At 34.5% G+C, this 26,233-nt stretch overlaps 1 protein-coding gene across 4 annotated transcripts in view; it reads right to left on the reverse strand.

The window, feature by feature from the left end:
• Window positions 1–320: 320 nt before the first annotated feature.
• The window catches only part of IL6ST (interleukin 6 cytokine family signal transducer), a 52,214-nt gene continuing 26,301 nt past the window's right edge, over window positions 321–26,233 (reverse strand). For 2 of the 4 annotated variants that reach the window (XM_072749949.1, XM_072749948.1), the window contains 13 exons: window positions 22,156–22,322; window positions 21,421–21,575; window positions 19,353–19,512; window positions 17,365–17,447; window positions 16,463–16,673; window positions 15,603–15,785; window positions 13,779–13,880; window positions 13,233–13,379; window positions 12,777–12,917; window positions 8,982–9,078; window positions 6,192–6,273; window positions 5,037–5,414; window positions 321–3,067 (listed from right to left, as the gene is read on the reverse strand). In XM_072749949.1, the coding sequence (XP_072606050.1) occupies window positions 2,969–3,067; window positions 5,037–5,414; window positions 6,192–6,273; window positions 8,982–9,078; window positions 12,777–12,917; window positions 13,233–13,379; window positions 13,779–13,880; window positions 15,603–15,785; window positions 16,463–16,673; window positions 17,365–17,447; window positions 19,353–19,512; window positions 21,421–21,575; window positions 22,156–22,322 (2,005 nt within the window). In that variant the 3' untranslated portion in view covers window positions 321–2,968. Of the gene's footprint in view, window positions 5,415–6,191; window positions 6,274–8,981; window positions 9,079–12,776; window positions 12,918–13,232; window positions 13,380–13,778; window positions 13,881–15,602; window positions 15,786–16,462; window positions 16,674–17,364; window positions 17,448–19,352; window positions 19,513–21,420; window positions 21,576–22,155; window positions 22,323–26,233 lie in introns of all 4 variants that reach the window. The other 2 variants (XM_026018833.2, XM_026018840.2) reach the window with 1 other exon arrangement.

The raw sequence follows: 26,233 nt of genomic DNA on the forward strand, positions 1-26,233 counted from the left end.
GGCAGCCCAACAGAAAAACCAAAACCAAAAAATAAAACCCACTGGGAGGCGGTATGATGGTTGGATTCCAGAACTCAACTTGGCAAATTCATTTAACAGTTTTCCAGATTTACAAGCTCTCAGTCCATTCCATGTTACTAAGGCCAAGATAATGTACTAATTTTCTTCTAAAACCCATTCCATTATGCTAAATGAACATTTAAAAAGCCAAAGAAACCTCTAAAAGCATCTAGTTTACACTAAGACCCAACAGCAGTAGTGACAAATAAGTTTTCTCAAACATTACATGCAGTTACATCACATTAGTGATCACACAGAAAAAAATTTAAACAAGAATTTATTTCTTAAATTTACTTGAAAGATTAGAGCTGATACATTTACAGTAACATTTAGACTTGTTAACATAAGACTGATAACTACGGTAACAATTGGCACATGCAATTCACTCACTACACAAGTGAAAATACGTACAATACTCTCTAGGCAAGCCTTCTACGTGAAGGTAGACTAGGTGGGGGTAAAATAGCAAGTGAACTTGAAAGGATTGCACTTACAAGTAAAAGGGACACAGCTGGGATATAAAGAGGATACATACCTAATGCTAATCACTGTATTGTAATACTAGCAAATTGCACACTTATTTAGAGTATATTCAATAAACATATATTAAGACAAGAATTTTCAAATATCTGCTTTTAAAATACCCATTTGACATCACATTTTGGTATTCATGTTATAGCACTTGAAACATGTAGTTACCATCCAGACGAAGCTTGTTTTTTAAGGGATGAGAGATCTAGGACATGTATCTCCATTGGTCTTCAATGCATTTTCATTATAATCAACTTTAAAGCACTGGGTAATGAAGTGAAACTAACCCACTTGTAGGAGCTGCTGACTGCAAAAAGCCCTTAAAAATTTATGAAAAAAATGGACACCAATTGAGCTCACACTAAGTTCCCTTCTTTCCTTTTTAATGCAGTGTAGACCAAAACACCACGCTAATGCATACTAGGAGCACATGTGACAAAAAAAAGATTGAAAAGATGGTACGTTTGGCTCTGGAAAGTCTGTTTTGACTTACATCTGAATTCTGTTTAGAAGTAGTCAGCAGTTCTGAAAAGGAACTGCTATCAAAAGACCAGCCAAAAGAATTAGGCTCTAAGTCGTTAGTTTATACCATCTTCGAAATCCATGAGAATGACCAATTTTATTTACTTACTTTATTATTTTTTTTAGTAATCTCTACACCCAGCGTGGGGCTTGAACCTACGACACTGAGATCAAGAGTCGCATGCTCTTCTGACTGAGCCGGCCAGGTGCCCCGACGATGAACAATTTTACGTTAAACAGCTTGCCATTTTATGGCTCCATAGTCTCAATACATAGAAAAGTGCAATGAATTTTTTAAAGCAGTATTACTCAGGCAACAGAACTGAACACGACCTGCAACAGGAAGCTATCCCAGTTAACTTTTAACAGTTGAATTTTAAAAATTTTATATAGCTTATTACATTGACATACTACCCCTCTCAATGAAGTAACAGATATATATATGGTTTAACAACTTCTTAAAACCAAACATAGGAGAATGATGTGGAATATAACAGAAGGGAGGAAGAGCTCTCCTACTTATACTTGGTTGATACATGCCAGTTAACAAGTTTTAGAGAATTGTATGTATGATTATCCTATTTGTACATTATCTGCCATGATTTTAACTAGTTAACCCTGTGGAGAGAACACAGACATTTTAAAAAATTTGATTTCTATTTATGAAACTATTTAAGATGTTCTACTTAAAGAATGAGCTTTCATAAATAAATGTTTTACAAGTATATTTCTACTTCATGAACCGTGAACTTCACAGTAAGCTAGGAAGATTAGGTAACTTCATGTGTAAGGTTGAAATTAAATGAACAGACAGGTAGAGAACTGATATGAACACAGAACATGTGAATGGTTTTGCTTTTCCCCCTGCTTCTACTTCCATGTTGGGTATGTTCCTGGGTGCTGACCTACTGATCCAAGTTTTAAAAAAGAGTTTTAGATTTTAATGGGTTTGAGGTTTGGGTGTTTCCCCATAGTTGCTCAGCATCATGCCTTTATAAGGGGGTGGGATACCCAACAAGCCAGGAACAAACTACAGTGGCAATACATGTGACACACTTGTATTTTTTTAATCCCATCCAAGGGCAAGTGCATCAGAAGCAGTGCATTAGTTTTGTCCATTGAGAGGCTCTGCCAGCATTACATTACAGGAAATTTTTAGATACTCGAGCGTTAGTAACACAGCCACTAACTCATAGACTCATTTTCATATAAACCAGATTTGTTTCTCTGCCTACCTAAGATACAATTTCAAGCCTCAAAACAAATTACCCTGAAACTTGAAGAAACCGCCCCTAACCCCAATTTATCCTAAGACCTGGCTTAGGAAAGTAGTTTTGTACTGTAAACAAGTTTGATGAATGCTTTTCTCTTGTCGGGCAAAGATGTATATCACATATTAATAAACGAATCTAGGGCTATTTCCTGAATGGATTATTTGTATAGCAACTATTTAGTATGTCTAAAGTGGCCTGGCAGCTGGGGGACACCCAGGGCACCATGTTCTAGACCAGTTTTGCTTATAGACAGATTTGCTTATACAGTGTTCTTTCTTCAATGATTTCATTCTCATTCCCTTAGATTATGAGTTAACATTTTCTAACTGCTCCTATGCCGCCGAGTACACGTCACACTGGAATTCTTCCTAATGCTGCTGTTTATCATGAGGAAGGGTAGAGCTGACCATGATTATAATAACATGACTACTTACTTGGAGGAAATGAAAAATAAAATTGATAGAAATTTCTTGACAGACTCCTAGCAAGATCAGTGAAATCCTGGTTTGGATCAGGTTTTGACCAACCTAAATGGTGGTGGTGCCATTATCCTGTAGTGTGACTTTGGGGTCCTTCTGTCCCTATTTGGCTTCTCTGTGCCCAGTCTTCATCATGTGCTTCCTTGCCAATCTCATGATGCCTCTGCCCCATCTCACCAAGACCATGTACGTGAAAGCGCTCTGAAACATAGCAGGCAAGAATACACAGGATATCTTGTAAACAGGAGGTCTAATATGGACAATATTCTCATAGTACTGAATAAAATTAGATTTCAATTGTCAATGTATAGCAACTTTCCTTAGCCTTTTATTATTGAGTAACTTCTACAAATTATCTGAAGTTGGCCTGGTCTTTGTGAGTTAAATACGACAGAAAACCAAAACATACTTTCTGCAAATCTACTCGATAGCACTAGTCAACCACTAATGATTAATGAAAATTTCTTCATACTTCTTGTTCCTGTCTTTTGCCCTGCCTCTTCGTCAAATGTGGTGGGTAGGGAGGGTATGGCATAAATGTGAAAGTGGGGTTAGTGCTAACTCTGGAGTCCTGGCTAACTTCTCTCTGGGAAGAACAGAACATGTGGGGAGAGGCTTAAAATCTAAATCACAATGGGGAACTAAGTTCCACCTACCTCAGAATTGGCAGATACTAAAATACTATCCCTTCATTAAGTGCCTTTACAACAAGGGTATGCACTGTGATATTTACGAACATCAACACGTACATTTTTGGATGGTGCTTTATTTTGATAAGTAGTGCCCATGTCCTCTTAGTTTGCTTCACACAATTAGAGAAAAAAAAACCACCTTCAAATCTTAGCCTACTTAAAATCAAAACCAAAACCTATTAAATTAAAACACATTTTAAGGTGAAGATTCATTGTATAAAGTGCTTCATCAACCAAATTCTCTAGCCTTTTAACAAAAAGGGTCAATAATGTTTATAGAAAAATGTTAATAAATAAATTTTCATAAATGGCAAAGAATTTTTTAAATGGTTAACACAGTTTGGCATTCACTGCTACCTCCAAACTGGGCAGTCTGCTGAGTTTGTAAATAATGACAGAAAGCAAATTTTGAAAATTTAGTTAGATTATTTATGATTATATAATGTTCAAAAATATTTTTTTTAATTTGCAAAATTCAGACTCTAGAATTCCATTTTCTAGTTACTGGCAGCATCATTACCAATGGAAGAGAGGAAGAGAATGTCCACTACTTTCTGTTGGTAAGATTATAATTAAGCCCACTTTTTGGGGTGGGGGGGGTTTGAGTTTGGTCAGACATCAAAAACCGGGTTTGTAAAATTATGCCACCTGCATCTCTTTAAGCTGTCAGCCGAAGTAGAGTCTAGATCTTGCTCATCTTATTTTTTATCTTAACTCTATCTCAGCCAGTGTGTTTGGTGACTATTCTCATTAAAATCAGTATAGCTGTGCTAAGTATATCACTGCTTATTATTTAAATACCCTCTGTTTTCTAGCTACCAAAACAAAGTTTTACTTTATAAATTTCAGACAAGCTTTCTGTTTTTCTTCAGTGCAAACATCCTGAAACAGCACAAAATCATTCAGCTATTCAGAGGATGAAGTCAGTTTATGTAGTGCTTGAAAGTAGAATCCCAGATATTCTGGAAGAGAAATAGCCCATGTGGGAGGACAGTTTATTGTTGTCCTCAAGGGCAAATGATCATCTTCAGTGAGTGAAGATTATTTTTATCTGAAATAACAGATAAAATTAGCTTTAGTTTACAGGTACTGCCGAAGTTGTAACAGGAACTAGTCTTTCACTGAGGCATGTAGCCACCTCTTCTGACAGTCTGTGGTAGGTAACTTTTAGGCATTCCTTCATCAATTGCGGCCTCCATCCCAACTGTTTCAAATCTCTCTACCTGTCCCTCAGTACGTGGGCCAAAAGCATCTGCTACAGAAATTTCCTGAAACATTTTCATTTGCCCAGATCCATAGGGCTGTGAAATATCTGAAATCTGCTGTTTGAGTCTAACAAAATCTTCTTCATTGACTGATGAAACTTGCTTTGACCTTTCAAAATGTGAAATATCTGGACTGGTTTCATGTTGACTGCAGTTCTGTTTGAAATACTGTTGCCTGGGCAAATTGCCAACACTGCTATCTATGTTATCTACCAGCTGTAGATCTTCTGGCCGCTCCTCAGAATCTAACAAGGGCTGGGTGGACTCGGATCTTGAGAAGACTTGGACCGATGGAACCTGGTGTCTGTAGCCACTGTGCACCACTGTGGAATACTGGACGGTGCCCGAGGTGTTTTGTGCAGACTCATTTTCATCGCTGCTAGAAATGCTTGGCCTAGAGGAGGACATGCATGAAGACCCTCCAATACCACTGCTGTGTCCTTCAGTACTAATTTTTTCCTTCTTGAACAGATCCAATGATTTCAGATCTTCTGGAAAAGGCTTTTTGTCATTTGCTGCTTCTATTTCCACAACACTTACATCAGTGAAATTACCATCTGAATACATTTGATCTTTTGAATTAAAATTATGCTAAGAAAGAAAGAAAGAAGAAGGTATTATCATCTATGGCATATGTTCATTTAGAAACTCTGAAGCACATATGGCAAATTCTAGTTAAAGCCACAGAGAAATGCATCTCTGAAACTTCTCAGTAATTCCCATGGTGCAGAGATAATCTATCACTAAGCCCTGTCAACTAGCTGAACTGCAGATACTGTTGGAAATGATTCTGAGAAATATGAATCAGGCTGTATTTCATCAGAATTCCAAATCAACACTGTTGTTAAATTTTGATAAGCTACTGGTGTACAGAATATTTCATTGCTAGAGTATAGAGCCTAGGATTAACAGGATAGAAAAACTAGAAAACATGAGAAATAAAACTCAAATGACTTAAGCCTTATAGAAGATTAAAATGTGTTACATAGTTTAACATAAAATTCAAGAATTATTAGAAGGTAATATAGTTCAGTTATTGTGCCTTTAGAGAATTTCAAAGAATTTAATCTAGGTTTCTAGAAATTATTTCAACAGTATTAAACTGGATTTAAATTTGATTTTAATATCTAGTCCAAATGTTTGCCTTCTAACACAGTTGCCATATAGTAGTATTTACACATGAACTTTTCTATTTGCAAGTTCAATCAAGTACTTTTCATGTTTATTGACTAGACTAAGGAATATCAGAATATGCTGTGATAATATCTTACTATCATTTACTTTTCAATTTGGTCTCATCATTTGGTCAACTCCTTAAATGTACCCTTAACATGCCTGTGTATAAACAAGTCAGAAATATTATCTTACCCTCGGAGGTGTATGAGGTGACCATTGGGCAATATGACTCTTTGAAGGATCTGGAACATTAGGCCAGATATGTTTCTTAATGCTGGAGAAAAAAGAAATATAATGTCTGTAGAATTACATGCAATAAATAATAGTCCCTAATTCTAAACATGAGCTTAATCTAGTCATAATAAAAATCTGTTAAATATTCAAAGTAAAAAAACTGAAATAAAATTCTGCAATAAAAACCAATTAAAAGTTGAGCCAAGTCACAAAACTTTATAGTACACCCCTTCCCAACAACAAAAAAAGCAAAAGTGTTCCATTTCCAACTAAAATCAAATAATAAATTATCACACAGTTACCAGATAAAACATGATAAATTTGGTTTTTCACAAGATTATTTCCTTTAATATAATTCCTAGCCCCAAGTTAGAGGTCCCTTAGTGTATATTAAGTATACAGGAAGTGAGTCATCTTGAAATAGGTTCAAATATAAAAATAAAAATGAGTAATAAGATCCTAACAGACTAGACTGACTGTCCTGTGGAAACTACTATAACAATCTGGGTGTAACATAAAAAGCAATAAAGTTAACAACCTAAACAAAAAGACCAACCTGTCAATAGGTGAATTCCTGGAAACGGACTGAAAGAAAATCTGAGTTAAATTAACCTTCCTCCCATAGGAAAATTTCAGGCTCAAATGGATTGGTAAATTCTAGCAAACACTTAAAGAGAAATAATATGAATCCTATGTAAACTCTCCCAGAAAACAGAGAAGGCAACGTGTCCCCATTAATTTGATGAGGCTATTTATTTTATGAGGTAATTACTATTACCCTGATTTCAAAAGTAGATAAATACACCACAAAAGAGACCAGACTAACATCACTCATGAAACATAAATGCAAAAATTAACACAATGAATCCAGAAAAGTCTAAGAAATGCAAGGATGGTTTAGTACATGAAAAAAAAAAAAAAAAAACAACGAATAAAATTCACCATATGTGTAGGAAGGAGAAAAATAGTATGATCATCTCAGCAGATGCCAAAAAAGCACCTGACAAAATGTAGTACTTACTGATGACAAAAACTCTCAGCAAAATAGAAATATAAGAGAACTTTCTCAATTTAAAACCACATCACACATAATGATCAAGACTGAATGCTTTTTCCCTTAAAATTGGGGATAATGAAAAGTTACTACTCAATCAGTATAATAAAAGTAAATGAAAACATAAACATTAGAATAACCATCTTTACTGGTGAGCAGTGAAAATGCTAAGAAATCCAAAAAGGTACTAGAGTAGATGAATGTACCCAGGTCTTAGTATATAAGGACAATATATTTTTAAAAATTGCATTTCTAGCAATGAGTGACTAGAAAATAAAAATTTCTCAAAATGCCATTTACAATTGTATAAAAAATATTAAGGAATAAATTTAACATAAGATGTATAAGGCTCATTATCCACTGGAAACCACAACACACTACAAAAGAAAATTAAAGAAAATCTAAAGAATTAACATGTTCCTGGACTGAAAGGGTGACTTATGAAGATGCAAACTCCTGTTCAGATTACATTTTTTTCTCTGAACTGATTTACAGATTCAATAAAATCTCAGTTTTTAAAGGAAATTCCTTTCCATAAATATTATAAGCTTATGAAAGAACCTAGCCAAAATAATTTTGAAAAATACTGTAAGAATTCTACTAGCTGCTTTCAAGCTTATTGTAGAGTAGTAAAAATCAAGACAGTATGGTATTGGGATGAATAGACATATAGATCAATTGAACAGAATTGAGAATCCACAAATCCAGACTTCCATGGATAATTGATTTTGACAAAGATATCTAGGCAATACAAGTATTTTCAGCACGTAAGGCTGGAGCAACTAACTAGTTATCTATGACAAAAAAAGAACTTTGACCCTGACCTCATGAAATTCTGATTAGATCACAGATATATGGCTAAAATGATTATAGTTCTAGAGGAAAACAAAGAATGTATTCGTGACACTGACTTAGGTAAAGATTTCCTACACAGGACATAAAACAAGAATCAAAAAATTGATAAAATGGACTTCATGACAATTAAAAACTTTGTTTTTCTAAAGTCACAGTGAAGAAAATGAGAAAAGCCACAAGACCAGACTTTCCAAAATACATTTGACAATAATTTTGTACTCAGAATACATAAAGAACTCCTAAGTTCAATATTAAGGCAAACAACCCAATGTAAAAATGGCATTAACACCAATAAGAAACTAGCTAAAATTAAAAATCCTGACAGTACCAAGTGTTAATAATATGAAACTGGAACTCACAGAGCTGGTGAGACTACAAGATGGTATATCTGCTTTGAAAAATAGTTTGACAGTTTCTTATAAAGTTAAATAGGCACTTACTATATGACCCAGTAATCCCACTACTAGCTTTTTCACAAGATAAATTATAACATATGTCCACACAAAGCTCTGTAGGTGAATGTTCATGGCAACATTATTCACAATAGCCCCAATTCAAAGAAACAGCCCGAATTTCCATACCAGATATATGAACAAACTTTGATAAATCTTTAGATTACTATTCAATAAATAGAAAAATAGGAGTATATGCAACAGTGAGTCTCAGAAACACTATATAAAAATAAGACTACATATTATTTGACTCTGTATGAAATCCTAGAAAAGGCAAATCTACAGTCACAGAAAACAGATCAGTGATTATGTGGGTCTAGGGGTTGAGGGAGAGAACAGAGCATAAACCCAGGAAAAAATACCAAAAATAAAAATAGGGGTACTTACAGGTCTCGCTTATTAAAGCAGAACAATACTCCCAAAAGGGTAGTCAACAGGAATGCTAAGCAAACAGGTACAACTATGGCTTCAATTTCTCCTTGAGCTAAAAAACAGAGATAAGAAGGAAAAAAAAAATAAAATAATTGTCAGCACATGTACTAACACAAATAATGAAACCTCCCAGCCAGAGAGGACTGTTGAAAAGACAAAATACCATCCTGTTTTTTATAGCCCTTTCAAACTTAGAGGCTATTTTCTCCCCCTTTCCTTGGTAAATGATATTCTAGCCCCTTATACCTTACACAGTTACCTGGCCACAGGGTAAGATAAACTGTATATTGGTTAGGGGAATAAAATGACTAGTTTATCTTACTGGACAGACAATCTACCAGTAAGTTAAAGCTTCCAAACCTATTTATTACATTTATGATTTGCCCTCAGCAGAGCCTTAACAAAACCTTATCTTTGAGGTCTGTTTGAGTTCTGTGGAGAAGTGGAAAAGTTGCACTGTGATCCTCTATAAGAAATAAAGGTTCAGGGGATCCCTGGGTGGCGCAGCAGTTTAGCACCTGCCTTTGGCCTAGGGCGCGATCCCGGAGACCTGGGATCGAGTCCCACGTCGGGCTCCCGGTGCATGGAGCCTGCTTCTCCCTCTGCCTGTGTCTCTGCCTCTCTCTCTCTCTCTCTCTCTCTCACTGTGTGCCTATCATGAATAAATAAAATTTAAAAAAATTAAAAAAAAAAAGAAATAAAGGTTCAAGCAAAATTTTTAGTCGTTATTTACTATTTTGAAATAGATGTCATTGGGGCACCTGAGTGGCTCAGCTGGTTAAGCGTCTAACTCTTGATTTTGGCTGAGGTCATGATCTCAGGGTGGTGGAACTGAGTCCTGTATCAGGCTCTGCATCCAGCAAGAGGTCTGCAGGAGATTCTCTCCCTCTTTCTGCTCCTCCCTCTCCCCTACCACATGCTCGCTCATGTGTGCTCTCTCTCTCTCTCTCTCAAATAAGTAAATCTTAAAAAAAAAAAAAAAAGATGGCATATCTGATAAACGGCTAAGGATTTATAAGAATCTTTTTTTTCTTTAAGATATTACTTATTTGAGAGAGAGAAGAGAGCACAGGAGGTGAGGAGGAGCAGGAGAGAGAGAAACAGGCTTCTTGCTTAGTGGGAGCGCTAGACAGGGCTTGATCCCAGGGCTCCAGGATCATGACCCAAGCCAAAGGCAGACGCTTAACCAACTGAGCCACCCAGGTGCCCCAGAATTTTTAAGAATCTTAAGCACCAGGAGTGGAAGCACCTAAAAACCAGTAAGCATAAGATTTCTAAATAGCAGATGATCCCTAATCTGCATTTAAAAGAGGGCTGACTTAATCAAATGAATCACTAACTGGATAGTTTATGTTGTGGAGATATTTTTTAATGATTTATCTTCTGGTTGTCTCAGGTTAACTCCTCCAGTCTCCTTCTAATTAGTATTTTATGGGAAAAATTTATAAAATATTGGAGTCACATACTATTCATTTACTCTAATCTTTGTACCACACATATCCCTTTGTAGGTAACTTGATTTTCTATGAAGCCTAACACAAATCAGTAAATCAGATCAACAGACTATAGACTGGCATATACTAACTCTTGTACACTCAGGTTTCATATATATACCAAATTGAATTCAGGCAGAACCTTTCTTTACTGCTGCTCAATTTACTATGTTCTTATGTCTTGGACCTTTGCTCATTCTGTCCTAAGATGCCCTCCTCTTCCTATTTGTCCACATACTAATCTTGAGGCTCAAGTACTCTCTCCTTTCTTTGAAGATGAAACTCCTCCCCTTTAAATTCCTACTCTATCTACTGCCTACACAGCCCAAATGCTTTTCCATTTAATTATTTTACTTATGCTGTATTTCTTCAAATAAGCTGTAAGGTCCTTTGGGAGCTTGTTTTACGACGAAGTCATAATAGATCCATAAAACAATAAACAGATCAGAGAAAACAGCAGATGATGAAGTAATCCTAACACATATGCTCTAATTTTTAGAAAAAAATGTATGCATAGAAAATACTAGAAGAATATACAAATATGTTAAGAGATTATTCTGGATGAGGGATTAGAAGTGGTTTTTCTTTTCTGTATTTTACGGTATAGTTTAGAGGACAATATAGGATGCAGTCTACTCCCATTAATGAATGTTACTTTCATAATCTGGATAATATTTTAAAAGTTTATTTTTTTCTAAAGATCAATTTCAAATATTACTTGTTACATATATATTTTGTTAATATGTCACCATTAATCTTATTCAGAAATTATATTCATTACTGGCTATCCCAGCAAAGCTCAGGATCTTTTATCATCTATTTTATGTAATTATTCATTCATTTTCTCTTTCAGCAACCATTCAATCAACAAGGGATATGGAGTTTCTATTTATCAATTGCTGTGCTGGTACTTGGGGATGGGGGTTACAAATACAATTATAATAAATTAAGGTAATTTCTGTAATGATTTCTTTTTTTAAATTTTTTATTTATTTATGATAGTCACAGAGAGAGAGAGAGAGAGAGAGAGAGGCAGAGACACAGGTGGAGGGAGAAGCAGGCTCCATGCACCGGGAGCCTGATGTGGGATTCGATCCCGGGTCTCCAGGATCGCGCCCTGGGCCAAAGGCAGGCGCCAAACCGCTGCGCCACCCAGGGATCCCCAATTTCTGTAATGATTAAAAATGTAGTAGGACTAAAGAATGCAGCTTCAGTCTGTCGTAGGGATGCTACAGGAACAGGCAAAACAAGAGAAGGTGAGTAGGAAAAGACAAAAAGATGGAGAAAATCATGAGAAGCTTAGGGTCAAGGAAAGAGACTATGAAAGGGCGTGCAAAAGCAGTAATTAGAAGACATGATCAACAGGACTTTATACTTGGCTTATGAAGCATAAAGAAAGGAAGAAATTTACTATATCCTTATCTAAATTTCTGGCTTTGGCAAAGACTTGCATGTGGCAGGGAAAAGAGAAATGTATTCGGGAAGGAGAGAAAGGATGGCTGAAGTCATGGACAGGGAGTGTGAACAGGTAGATAATAAAATAGGATTGAGAACAGAGTTCTGGAAAATACAAACCATTTTTAAAAAGAGTGAAAAGGAGGCCAAGAAGGAAGTAGAGAGGGAGAAGACTCAGGAGAAGGAGAATAAATTTGCTATTACAAAAAGAAGTTAGAAGAACCAAGGGAAGAGGCAGTTTCAAGGATGGAGAAGCCAAGAGTCAAATGCTGAGAAGTACAGAAAAAAGAAGACTAAAAACATGCTCTGGAGATCATAACTAGGAGGTCTTCCCTGAGTGACATCAGGGAGATTTCAGTGGAGTGGTGGGTTGGAGTCCTGTTTTTAGCAAGTTAAAGACTGAGTGGAGGAATGGAAGTGGAGCCTGCAAGAGTGGACTCATCTTTCCAGTAACCTGCCTATAAAAAGAAGCAATAAGAGAAGGAGGAAAGAGACCACAGTTGACTTTAGCCAGTGAATATATGAACCACTTAGAAAGAAACACAAATTCTTTTGGCATTTATAGAGTATAGATGAAATCAGTCAGAAGCAGTTCATGAAATAACAGAGGTTGAGTTTTGACAGTTTAAAGAAACAACCAAAATCAGATAAACAGTACAAAGACCATTATTTATGGACAGTGCATTTCTATGAATCCAAAGACGCACTTTTAACAAAATTTTAGCTTATTAACTAAGCTGGTTTTTAATCTGATTAAATTTTAAAAAGAAAAAAGAAAAGAGCAAACATAATTATTTCTTACCAAACTTTGGTGTAGTAAAAGTGAATTCTGGGCCATCCTTTCCACCTTCGTCTGTGTATGCTGCCATTCGTACCATGTACAAAGTGTCACTGGTCAAAGAGGACAGTGTATATTCTGTGTGGGAAGAATCCACATTCACAGCTAGAAGAAATCAAGAAGTGTGCTTTATTACTACTCAATGTTTCTGCTTGATTTGGTTTTTATTTGACATTGCAAAAGTATTAAAAAGGAATAAAAATATATTTTTCAGAAAACTTTTGTATCTGACAATATTTTACAATCACAACACAGTATGTCTTCAATATAACCATGAAAGCCACCACAAGGCATGTTCTCAGGTGTCTCTTTTCTGAGGATAATATACCCTACTAAGATGTATAACATAAGGTGAGACTTAATATCTAAAAGCTTAAGAAAAAAACCCCAGTAATTCTTAATAACTGATAGTTTCATTACCAGTTTCATTTCCAATGATTGTTCTATAAAATATAGTATAATTTCGGATAAATCCATTCTGAACATCAACAGGAAGTTGGTCCCACTCTAAGACAGCTTCATTTTTCCCCACTTTTTTTGTCCGAACAGTAGGTCCTTTGGAAGGTGCTAGAACAGAATAAAAGTATTTGATAACTGAAAATCATTACGATTCAGTCTATCACTAAAATTTGCCAAAATTTCATTATTATGATATTTGAACATTATGAGACACCCCCTTATTTTAAAAAGATAAAATGTCTTTGTTAACAGAAATTTCAACACATTTCATTTTTTAAAAAAGATTTTATATATTCCTGAGAGATAGAGAGAGAGAGAGAGAGAGAGAGAGAAAGAGATAGGCAGAGACACAGGCAGAGGGAGAAGCAGGCTCCATGCAGGGAGCCTGATGTCGGATTCGAACCGGGTTTCCAGGATCACGCCCTGGGCCGAAGAAGGCAGGTGCCAAACCGCTGAGCCACCCAGGGATCCCTCAACACAATTCAAAGAAAATGAATTTGGACTTACGAGCTTGCTTAAGGTAAGCTTTTATCGACTCAGTGCTTCCTGGCCCATCAGCATATACTGGAGTAACTGTTATCAAATAACATTTGCTCTCTGCTAGGTTTCCTAAAGAAAGAATAGGAGAGTAAGCATTTTTCCCCCCATAAGAAAAAAGAGTCTAATTCCATTATTTATTTTTACATTATAATTTCATGGTTATTGAACTTTCTTTTCTAACTGCAGTTTTTAAAGTAAGCATTGCTTTTTGTGTAATGGATTCAAGCTTAATAGAGTAAAGCTGTTTATGAAAGTAAAAGCTTACTTTTATTGCCAATATGATGTATATAAAAAATATACTGTCAGTAAAAGTAATTATATTTATATCCAGAACTTCTAAAATACTGATTTAGAATTATCCTTGGCCTTATAGCTTGACAGTGTTTGTATATATTAACTAATTATCTGAGAACTGCCTAAAGACTCACTGGTAGGAGCTAGGAAAATGGTCCTGGTTTGTCAGGCAACTGGGAAAAAAAGAATTCATGTAATTTCCCCCAGAAAGTAAAAAAAGTTTCAGAATAAAAAGTTATCTTGAATATCTCTTTATAATCTCTTCAAATTAACAAAGTATCTATTCCTTTAATATACAATAGTAAAATCTTTTTTTAATCTTTCTTTTTATATAGAATTTTATCTGTCCACAACAGAAAATAAGGTATTTGTTATACTGAAGCTTATACATTCAACAAGAACTTTTATTTCCTTAAGTATTATTCATAAAGTTATATATGCTCTTTTGCTTTCTTAAACAGAGTAATTTTACTTTTTCTTGACTCAATATTATCAGGAAGATAATGATTAAGTGTTATATTCTGCTGTAATACAGTGATGTTGTAAGAGCTATTGAGCTTTGGGGCTCCCTGTGCAACCTGAAGGTCTCTGGAGATTATGCCATGCTTTCTTAAAAACATTTCTACTGTCCAGTTACTATCAACATGTATCTTCTCTCTAGCTCCACCTGGTTTTTAATTTGATAAGGCTGATAAACAATAAGATTTATTAAAATTGTTTAATAAATAAGAGGTTAATGAGGGCCAAATAGCCTATTTTATAAATAAAACTCACAAACTTTATGGCAGATATGTTCTTGTTTACAGCTTTTCTCTAATTAATCCTATTATTCATAGCTGAATTCTGTTTATCCTTCTTCACTAAAAAAACCCAAAAAAACCAAAAACCCAGATTCAAGCAGAATGTTTTCTCTTTAAAGTTGTTTTATCACTTTAAAATTATGTAGTAAGTTGTACCTTAAAACAAAGAGCAATCCACCATTTTGGAGCTCTACAACATCATTACTTTCTGTCCTCCATTACAACTTACAGTTAAAAGACATAAGGAAATCTGAGTTCTAGTTCTGGTTCCCCTATTCAACATTTTTAAGAGGTTAACAAGTCATTCAGATGCTACAAGAAATTATTTTCTCACTGCAGGAGTAGCGAGTTAAATCAGGTACAGAAAACATGCAACTAAGTACCATCAGAGGTCAGATTAGATTTCTCTTCCTTTACCGTTAAGTGTTTCTTTGATGATCAAAATACTTAATTATAAAAAGAAGATACTACTAACCCCATTTTGTTGATAAACAGACCCTACAATTGAGAGAGGTTAAATGTGACAGTGTGAGAGTCACACATCTAGAAAACTAGATGTAACCAGTAACTGCCATAAATTGACAATCTTTTCAATGGACCACAACATCTATAAAGCACGAAAAAATATGTAAAAGAAAAATCTATCTGAAGAGTTACACAAAGGATATCAATTTAAATTTCTTCTAGCCGGGTATACCTCTTAAATAGGTGCGGTGTACAGTACCATCTTCTTGTTGCCAGTCTTGGATACAAGGTGCTTTATCTGATAATACACACCACTCAAGTATGTATTTGTTTACAGATTCATTTGGAGCAGTCCATTCTACCCAAAGCATATTATCTTTGGGAAATGCTTTAAGATCCGTTACAGGGCGAGTAGCTTTAAAACAAAGTTTGAATACTAATATGATAAATGAACATTTAAAAATTTGAAATTTTGATATTTTACATTTGCTTGACCATGTAACCTTGCTATTGAATTTTGTAGCCTATAATTTTACTATGTATTTTCATGAATAAAAGCACTTTATTATAATTTACACATAGATAATTTATTTTGAAATGAAAATTTTCTCAAAATTCTTCGAATCTTTTCTATAGGTAAATGGCAATTTTTCTTCTTTAAAGCAATAAACAATCTATCTAAGTGATATTTTTCTATGGTTCCCAGAGCCTTAAAGTAATATTTAAAAAGCCAGATAAGAAATCAGAAAATTACTTCAAAGTTTAAGTGAGGTGCATAATAATGGAACAAACTATGTGGCTGTTGACTTAGAATCATTATGTATTATGCCTTAGAATATCTTATATATATATATATTTAAAGATTTTATTTGTTTATTCATGAGAAACACAGAGAGAGACAGAGACACAGGCAGAGGGAGAAGCAGGCTCCAGGCAGGGAGCCAGATGTGGGACTCGATCCCAGGTCTCCAGGATCATGCCCTGGGCCGAAGGCGATGCTAAACTGCTGAGCCACCTGGGTTGCCCCTGTCTTATATATTATCAACTGCCATTTTCCACCCGTAAGTCCGACTCCATCTCACAGACACAAACCTTGAAAGTCATAGGCAGGGATAGTTAAAACAGCTGCATTTGATTTGCCAACCAGATTTCTTGCTGTCAGAGTCGCTATATAACGATCATTTGTGATGTTTACTGTCCATTTTGTGTCATTAACTGTGTAATTCTGCAAACGTGATTTCCATCTTGTGAGAGTCACTTCATAATCCAAAATTTTTCCATTAGCTTCAAAAGGAGGCAATGTCTATAATAAGATAGTTTATTTTTTAAAATATGTTTAACAACTCTTTAATAAAGCTAATCATTTTTCTCGATGTTCACAAATTTTGTTATGTCAAACCTCTAAATGTTTAACTGAAAGGTACTGGCAACCTTATTTACAACTCACTATCCTAAGTAAAACTACTACATAGTAAATGAGTAAACCTATGACTTTGACTAGGCAGGAAAGTAGCACCATTTTGTTAGCTTTTAGTTCTGTATAGGTTTCTGCACTGTGACTATCTGGCCCTAAATTATTTTATGCTTGAGTATTTTTCTTTTTTTTTTTTTTGTATGATACACTTGCATTTATGGAGTTGACAATAATTCTTTATTTCCTATTACTGGCATACATTTTGATTACTCAAAACCTCTAATAATTATTTTCTATGAAACTGAGGAAGTTCAATGATAGACAAGAACCTTTTTTTTTTTTTGACAAGATCCTTCTTATAAAACTTCCATAGACTTGTCCTAAATTATCTATAAGATATAACCTGCAGCTTATGCTCTTTTATGTAGTACACACGAAGCTTTGTGTTTGTATGTTATCAAATGTTTTCCTGATATTAAGATGAATAAAAATTGAAGTTAAAAAACTATACTCATAATGCCATATAAAATGTATTTATGTAAGTGAAAAAGAATATAAACATGCAATTTTTGTTTTTTACCTTCCATATGAGTTGTACAGATCTATAGCCATGAGTATGAGATGGCTCTATCTTATACCAGAAACTTGGTGCCTTGGATGGTCCTAAAGAAATGACATAAACTTTTTAAAATAAAAGTTTTTAACATTAAAATATAATCCCAGGGATTATGCTTATTTTGTTCTTAATATTCTTGCCCTTCAGTCACATGGTATCTCTCTGTTTAAACTAGCATTTTTCCGCACCCTAGCATGCTAAGCCTGGGTCTTCCTTTAGTCAGAACGACAGATAGCTTGATAATTTAATTATGCTGGAATGCTTTTCTAATCTTAAAATTGTAAAGCTACACATATATCCTAAGGTATAACCAAAGATGCATCACCATTTCTTACTGCTAAAAATCAAGTTGAAAAATTATATTTAGATATATACTTAAAACTCCTGAATTCATATATGTAAGAATACAAAACAAAATAAATGGGGTAAATGTGGGTTAAGTTTACTACCTTATGTTGGGATGATTGTTTATAGGATATAATAAAAATGAATTCACAGCATTTTCTGATAATCACCAACCAATGTGAAAAATGAAAGTCCAGTTTATAAAACCAAGTATCAAATGCTAGTAATTAGGTTTTAAAAATTCCTATGGAATCAACTGATTTTTCAAAATTTTTATAAATGCAATTATAAGATATGGCACTCAATAGAATAAAAAAGGATCTGAACAAAATCTAAGCAGTGATATGCTGATTATAAAAAGGTAATTATGGAGGACAAAATAGAGGAAAAAAGGCAAGGCAGATGAGGGAGGCTGGGGCCAAGGCTGCCAGTACAGGGGGTTCAAACAGATATACATACATGAGTATACAAAATAAAGACCAAGAAACTATAAGACATGTTACAGGCCAGAAAGACTTCCTAACATAAGAACCACCTAGAGGCATCATTCATTAAGTTGAAGAAATGCTTAATCTAATGGTTCATCATTTTCCAGGTATCTCTTTGATAAAGATTATGTAGTACCATCTCTCCAGAAAATACATATAGGCACTAGCCATAATATTTTGTCTACACTTTAAAGTAGTTCTGGAACCTACCCCTCACACTCCCCAGACTGACTCACTAACTTTCAACGCCCCAATTATTCCAGTAGAATTCCTGGCCAAGACAAAAAAATCGGTTAAGAACTCCCAAATCAGCAATAGCAGAATTGCTTTCTTTCATGTCTTTTATGAGAATAAAAGAAAATTCTTTGTGAAGAAGGGCACTTTACTTTTCTACCTTTCACACATTGACTTCACTATCTAGTGGAGCTGGAAATGAAAGAATAGAGGTGGTTATAGGAGGATTTACAGACATAGCTGTTGCCATTGACACATGAAAGGTGAGACTATTAAAGAAAAATGTTCAAAAAGAAAAATCTTTATGCCACAGGACTATTTCTTGACTGCTACAAAAGAACTCAGTGATGTTAACTGCTCTGGGCAGGGAATCTTACCTTAAACCCTATACCCGTTAGGATTCTGTACTATATGCCCTATATGATCATGGAGGGAAAAAAGGAAAATGAAAATAAACCAACCAAAACTCCAGGGTCCTTTTCAAGGGGTTTAAGTGCTGGTAGAAAAAAACATAATAGTATAAACATATTTATGATAGTGAGGGACTATGGTACATTTTGTTAGTATGATTTTAATGACTCAGGATATGATTCTCTATATAGGGACATCTCTGAACCACTGTCCTTTAATAAAATGTTCTAGACTTAACTGTTAGGTCAACAGTTTTCTCATGGTCATTCCATGATAATTTTCTTTATTAAAAATCAAATAGATTTATACTATCAATGTACATTTTATATCTTGATGTCCTTAAAATAAAACTGTATCATGTAAATTTGAATAAAATAATCACAAAAATAAAGCAATGAGGTCTTAATAAAGCCAGGCACAATGCATGGCCGCAATTCCAAAACCTTTATTTCTTCATATATCTTAATTACTCACTATCTTCATATGTGATACCACTTGCTTCTTCACTCCAGTCACTCCAGAATCCTTTACCATCTTCCTTCATACAACGAATCCTAAACACATATTCTGTAAAAGGTTTAAGGTCCTGGACAGTGAATGAGTATCGGGTGGAAGCTGTATCTTCAGGAGGAATCTGAAATCAAAGCACATCAGCCAACAAAAAATCCAGTGGTATTTATTGTAAGGGTCCTAAATTCCCTAAGATTTTAGAAAGTGATTTAATGAAATGAGAATAAACTCAAGTTCTGGAAAGAAATAAGTGCAAGTCCAAAAGCAGTCTAAATTAGTGAAGTTAATAGATTTAGGAAGTATGGAAGTATCTATTATTAATCATTTATTTTTTTTCTTTCTTCCATGGGGCCTCTACCACTTAGCAGGAAAAAGATGGTATGTTCCAATTAGAATTTAATTCAAGAAGAGTTTACTAAAGGAAGTATGGGCAGAATGGAGGGAAACCTTAGACAGTGGTCAGGACTTTGGGGCTTGTAGCTATTATCACCCGTAGGCCCAAATGAGGCGAGATTCCAGAAACTGGGAGAAGAGGGTCAGTTGGGGTTAACTTGAGAGGAGCAGTGGCCTTAGGTTGAAAGACATGGGCAGCTCCAGGAAGGAAGCAGGGAAAATAAATATGCTGATCTCACTTTTCTTCCCTCTCTCATCAGACCCTCTGGCTCCCACTAACCATATTCATGAGGAAACCAGAGGGAATGTGAATCCACAGATGAAATTCATACGGATCAGCATTCCAAGACAGAGTAAGGTAGAGAAGAACAGAGTACAGCTCTGGATAGGCAAAAGGAAGATATCCAGCTCAATCAAGAAAAGCAAAAGGTATCATTGTATATAAACTTGGTTTTCGGGAAAAGAGAATATATAGATAACTGACTGTACTACTATGAGATTTCAATATTGAAAACAAAATAGGTATGTCAACTTTTTTGTATCAAAGAATTAAGATACTATGATATTAAAAAATATTTTGAAGTTCAGGTATGTATACTCTCTGTAAAACATGAGGCATTGAGCCATTTTCATTTGTTGCTTTTTCTAATTTTATTTTGAGTAGCCTTTTAGTAAGTGGAATGGAGAGCAGAAGTACTAAGGTCATGGGCTCAAATCCCTTATGAGCTCATTATTGCAACCAGAGAAAGCAAAAGCATACTGTTAGTGACAAATGAAGCTATAACAAAGAATATCATTGGGGAGCACAAAGCTATGGTGATCGTCTTTTAAACAGTTCCAAGCACTTCTTTCGGTGACAGCATCATCTTTGGCTCACTGTTCCTTTTCAGTCCTATAAGTTCCCAACAACTCCTTCCTCTACTAAGAGGTTGACAAATTTTCTAAAAATGGCTAGATAGTAAATACTTTAGGCTATGGGTTAGATGGTCTCCGCTCTAACTACTCAACTTGTGCACTGTAGCACAAAATAGCCAAAGACAATATTAAAAAAAAAGAGTGTGGCTGTGTTCCAATAACATTTTATTTATAAAAATAAAGCAGGCTGAAATTGGCTTGCAGATGTAGTTTGCCAACCCCTGCTCTACTTTAGTTATATAATCTCTTCATATATTCCCCCACTTAATATGCTTATTTTTTATGTTCCTTTAACCTTCCATCAAAAGTATTATTTCTGGGGTACCTGGGTGGCTGAGTCAAAGTGTCTGCCTCCGGCTCAGGTGAGGACCTCAGAGTCCTGGAATCAAGCACCACCTTGGGTTCCCTGCTCAGTGGGGAGTCTGCTTCTCCCTCTGCCTCTCCCCCCAGCCCATATGTTTTCTCTCTCAAATAAATATATAAAACCTTAAAAAAAAAATACTATTCCTTATCACCTTGTATCGCTTCCATACTTCACTTAAAAGCTACTGTACTCAGTAAAACTCTATTTTTTATCTGAAAGTCCTCCTGTTTGCCCTTATGAAATATAGAACAAGAGGAGATGTCAAGCAAAATATTTCATATAACCACAATCTTAGGACACTGAGACTTTTAGGTTAGAGGGATGCAAGACTATTTGCATAAACAGTAACTTGAAATTTACCTGGCTCCAAGTTGAGGCATCTCTGGTCCTATACTGAATGTTATATTTCAGTCCTATAAAACCCTGAATACTTGAGTTGATCCATGTCAATTTTAAGATACTGGACAGTTCCTCTGAGTTGCTTACTGACAAATTATGTGGTGGACTGGGCTTCACTAAAGAAAAAAAAATAAATCTGAATGTTTATCATGGTTTATTTTTACAACTTCTTACATAAAATCAAACATACTCCTTATATTTTCTTTATTTCACAATATTCATTCTTACCAAATGAACTAATTTTTTTGAAAACAATGCAATGTCATACTAATGAAGAACAAAGGTTTCTAAAGAAATCTTACTTTTCTTTGTCAATTTATTATATGCTCGTTAATCTTTTTAGGTTCAGTTATCAAAAGTATTTATGATATATGTATACAAAAAGACAATAAAAATCAAACATGTATACTATGATTACTATGTTATAAAATGTTTGAAAATTGCATAAATACTAACAGGTAACATTCAAAGTGAAAACTGCTATAAGTACAGTTAGATTATTGAGATTTTTCCAGATTATTTTTAATGTTGTTGATAAAATGAATTTTTAAAAGTCACTAAGATAGTAAGTGCTTGTTTCTATATTAATTTAAATCTAAAAACCACTTTATTTATTTATTTATTGGATAAAACCACTTTAATTAATAAGCCACTCTATATATCCTAATAAGTTCTAAAATTCAGGTTTATAACTACCTTTATCTACAGGATCAAAATTGATATGATCTGACGTAACCTTCCCAAGGGCATTCTCTGCTTCTACCCAGACTTCAATGTTGACAAAATACACAGGAGAATAATCAACAGTGCATGAGGTGGGGGTGTCACGTTTTGTTTTACAATCAGCAAACTTCTCTGTTGCCCTAAATACAAAAATGGAAGAATCAGTCATTAAAAATAGATTCTAAAAAATTAGAGTGAAAAAGGTTACTTGATGAGACCCAGATTATTAAAGCTTGAAATAAAATTTCTTAAAAATATGCTTTCCTTTAAAACTGAGTTTGATCTATATTTTAAAACACATTATTTTTGAATTTTTACTCCAAGAACACTATTACATTTAGAATACTGTGCTCTATCCCCAATTATACTTCTCTAAAAATCATCTATTTCCTGTAGTCTTACTACTATTTCTTTCCATTCCAGAAAACTCTACCTACAATGCCTTTCTTTAAGTACAATACGTTTTTTTCTGAACACAATATGCTAGGGGGACAGGGATAAAAATTTCTGTCAACCCCAGAAAAATCCCATTAGCCTCTTTGCAGTCAAACCGAGGCAAAAGCTTTCTAATTTCTATCACCAAAAAAGTTTCAAGTGATACTACTATTTACTCATTTATATTTAAATTATGCATCAGTTAAAAAAAATACACATAGTTTTTACATAAGAGCAAGTCAAAACCACAAAACAGGAAACTTTTATGAATCACTATGATGTACACACACCTGAAACAAATAAAATATTGTATATCAATTATATCTTAATTTAAAAATTCCTAAAAATCAAAAGTAAAATGAACAAATGAACTCTTCCATTGAGTTGGTACTATAACACATAGGAAACTATTTTAAGTATATTTAAAACAGTAATTTAACTATATATCCTTAGTGGAACAAAAACAATCTTAAAATTCTTTTTAGTATTCATATTGTTGGTGCTGTTACTGGCATTATTATTCTGCAGCTGTTATGTTTACTATGAGATAAAGCAAATGAATTATATTGGTGCTGTTGGAGAGGTTTTCAGCACAGAAAAAAAGAGATGTAGATGTTAGATGGATGAAATTAAGTAAAAACAGTCCAGATTTTAAACTAGAAACATCAGTATTAGTACATGATATATTTTACCTTAAAAACATTTTCTAGGTCTTTCTGCTGAAAAAGCTCAGAAAGAACAACCCAGTAGCAGTTAAGCTCCCCTTGCACCCAGACAACAGATAGTCTCTCTCTTTTTTTTTTTAAATAGTCTCTAAATAGTATTTTGTATTAAATGGAATCATGGCTACTTGGGAAATGGTTGATTTTAGGTCTGGGGCAAGACATATATACTAAGATGAAACTGGAAAATCATGTCATATCAGAAATGAAGGAAGCTGTCAAGACTAATGAGTGAAGTCAAAAGGAAAAGCCAATCTGAGTAAGTTCCTACAAACCAAAGATGGGACAATATAAGTATCAATAAAAATAATGGTAATGGACTGAAACACCTCAAATATATCTTAATATGAATTCAAAATGAAGGGAATAACCCTTCATTGTCTACCTGTGGAGGATGCTAACTCATTATAAAACTGGTTAGAAAGGGAAAACATTAATACCATTTTGCTTCTCCATATGAATGTACCTCAGGATAACCAACAGGTAATAAAAGAAAGTTTTAAGTATATCAGGTTTTAAAAAAAAGAATACCACTATTTTGTACCTCATATACAAATAATGATCACTGATGATCTCAAACCTTTAAGTGAAAAACTAATAGGAAGCAATATAGTTAAATCCCCAAAACGTTTTGCTGAGTCATAACCTTGAACAGAAGAGTATATACTGTGTGATTACATTACAGGACATTCAGAACAAGCAAAAATCTACAGTGAAAAAAATCATTTCAGTAGTTGTCTTGTGACAACTGGGATGACGTGAGATGGGGGTGGATTCGACTGGGAAGGAGCAGGAGGGAACTTTCTGGGGGTATGAATAATGTTTTATACCTTGGTAAGGGTCTGAGTTACATAACTGTACTAGTCAAAAGTTACTGACTGATACACATAAGGTATGTAAGTATATTTTAAGATACACATAAATTTTACGAAAAACCAAAAATGTACATGTAAATATCTAGTTAATTACATCTAATTAGTGATGTAAACACCAAAGTGTTTAAGGATGAATTATACTAATGCCTGCAAATCACTTTAAAATAGATTTAAAAAAAAAAAGATGGATAGGTGGGGAGAAGGATGCATAGATAAACATATATGTGATACAGCAAATATAGTAAAATGTTAATTGTATGACTTATGTGATGGGTCTGTGTAAACATTCACTAAAAAGTTCTTCCAGCTTTTATATTTGATAAAAATTGTGCCAAGAACTGTTTGTTTATGATCAATTTGTACTAGGGTATGCAGAATGTGTCACTCATGTCAAAGCCAAGTCCAGGGACACTTGAGTGGCTCAGTGGTTGAGCATCTGTCTTTGGCTCAGGGTGTGATCCCAGGGTCCTCAGATCTAGTCCTGCATTGGGTGTCCCACACTGGGCTCCCTGCAGGGAGCCTACTTCTCCTCTGCCTATGAATCTGCCCCTCTCTCTGTGTCTCTCCTGAATAAATAAATAAAATCTTAAAAAAAAAAAAAAAAAGCCAAGTCCAATAAACAAAAACTGTCCTTGCAAAAAAAAAAAAGGGAAATTTTATAACAAATGGATCAAGCTGACAACTGAAACCAGTGCTCAATCTTAGTACCAGAAAAACAAAAAAAATCAACCAAAAGATTTGTTAGAAATAGGAATAAATCGGCAGCCCAGGTGGCTCAGCAGTTTAGCACCGCCTTCAGCCAGGGGTCTGATCCTGGAGACCCAGGATCGAGTCCCACATCGGGCTCCCTGCGTGGAGCCTGCTTCTCCCTCTGCCTGTGTCTCTGCCTCTCTCTCTCTCTGTCTCATGAATAAATAAATAAAATCTTAAAAAAAAATAGGAATAAATTTAACTAGGGAGGTAAAAGATCTCTACTCTGAAAACTAAGACACTGATGAAAGAAATAAAAAATGCAATAAATGGAAAGGTGCCCTGTGTTAATGAATTCAAAGAATTGATATTGTTAAAGTGTTACTACCACCAAAAGCCATGTATAGATTCAATGCAGTCCTTACCAAGATTCCAATTTTTTACAAAAATAGAGAAAAACACTCTGAAAACTTATGTGGAAACGCAAAAGACTGAATAGTCAAAAAAATCCTGATAAAAATAAATGCCAGAGACATCATACTACCTGATTTCAAGCTATACTACACAGTTAAAGTCATCAAAACAGTATGCTACTATCATAAAAACAAATGGACCAATGGAACAGAACTGAGAGAAATAAATCCAAGCATACTTCAACTAATTAAGCCAATTAATATTTGACAAGGGAGCCAAGAGGAATACTTGTGGAAAAGAGCCTCTTTTCAATAACTAGTGCTGGGATAATTGGATATTCACATATAAAAGAATGAAATATACCTCTATCTCATACCATTCACAAAAACTAACTCAAAATGGATTAAAGACTTAAATGTATGATCTCAAACCATGAAACTCCTAGAAGAAAACACAGGAATAAAGCTCTGTGACATGGGTCTTTGTACTGATTTTTTTAATACAGCACTCAAAGCACAAGCAAAAATAAAAATAGACAAGTAGAACTACATGAAACTAAAAATCCACATAGAAACCATCAACAAAGAGAAAAGGCAACCTACAGAATAGGAAAAAATATTTGGAAGCCCTAGACCTAATAAGGGGTTAATATTCATAATATATTAAGAACTCATGCAACTAACAGCAAAAAACCAAATAACTCAAATAAATAATTGGCAAAAGACTTGAACAGATATTTCTCCAAAGATCTACGAAAGGGCAATAGGTACATGAAAAGACACTCAACATCACCTGTCATGGGAAGAATATTAATTAAAACCATAATGATGTATCACCTCAAGCCTGTTAGACTGGTCATCATGAAAAAGATAATAAATGTTGGTCTGCATGTGGAGCATAACGGTTCCCTTATGC

Source organism: Vulpes vulpes, chromosome 2 (assembly GCF_048418805.1).
Source record: "Vulpes vulpes isolate BD-2025 chromosome 2, VulVul3, whole genome shotgun sequence".
NCBI lineage: Eukaryota > Metazoa > Chordata > Mammalia > Carnivora > Canidae > Vulpes > Vulpes vulpes.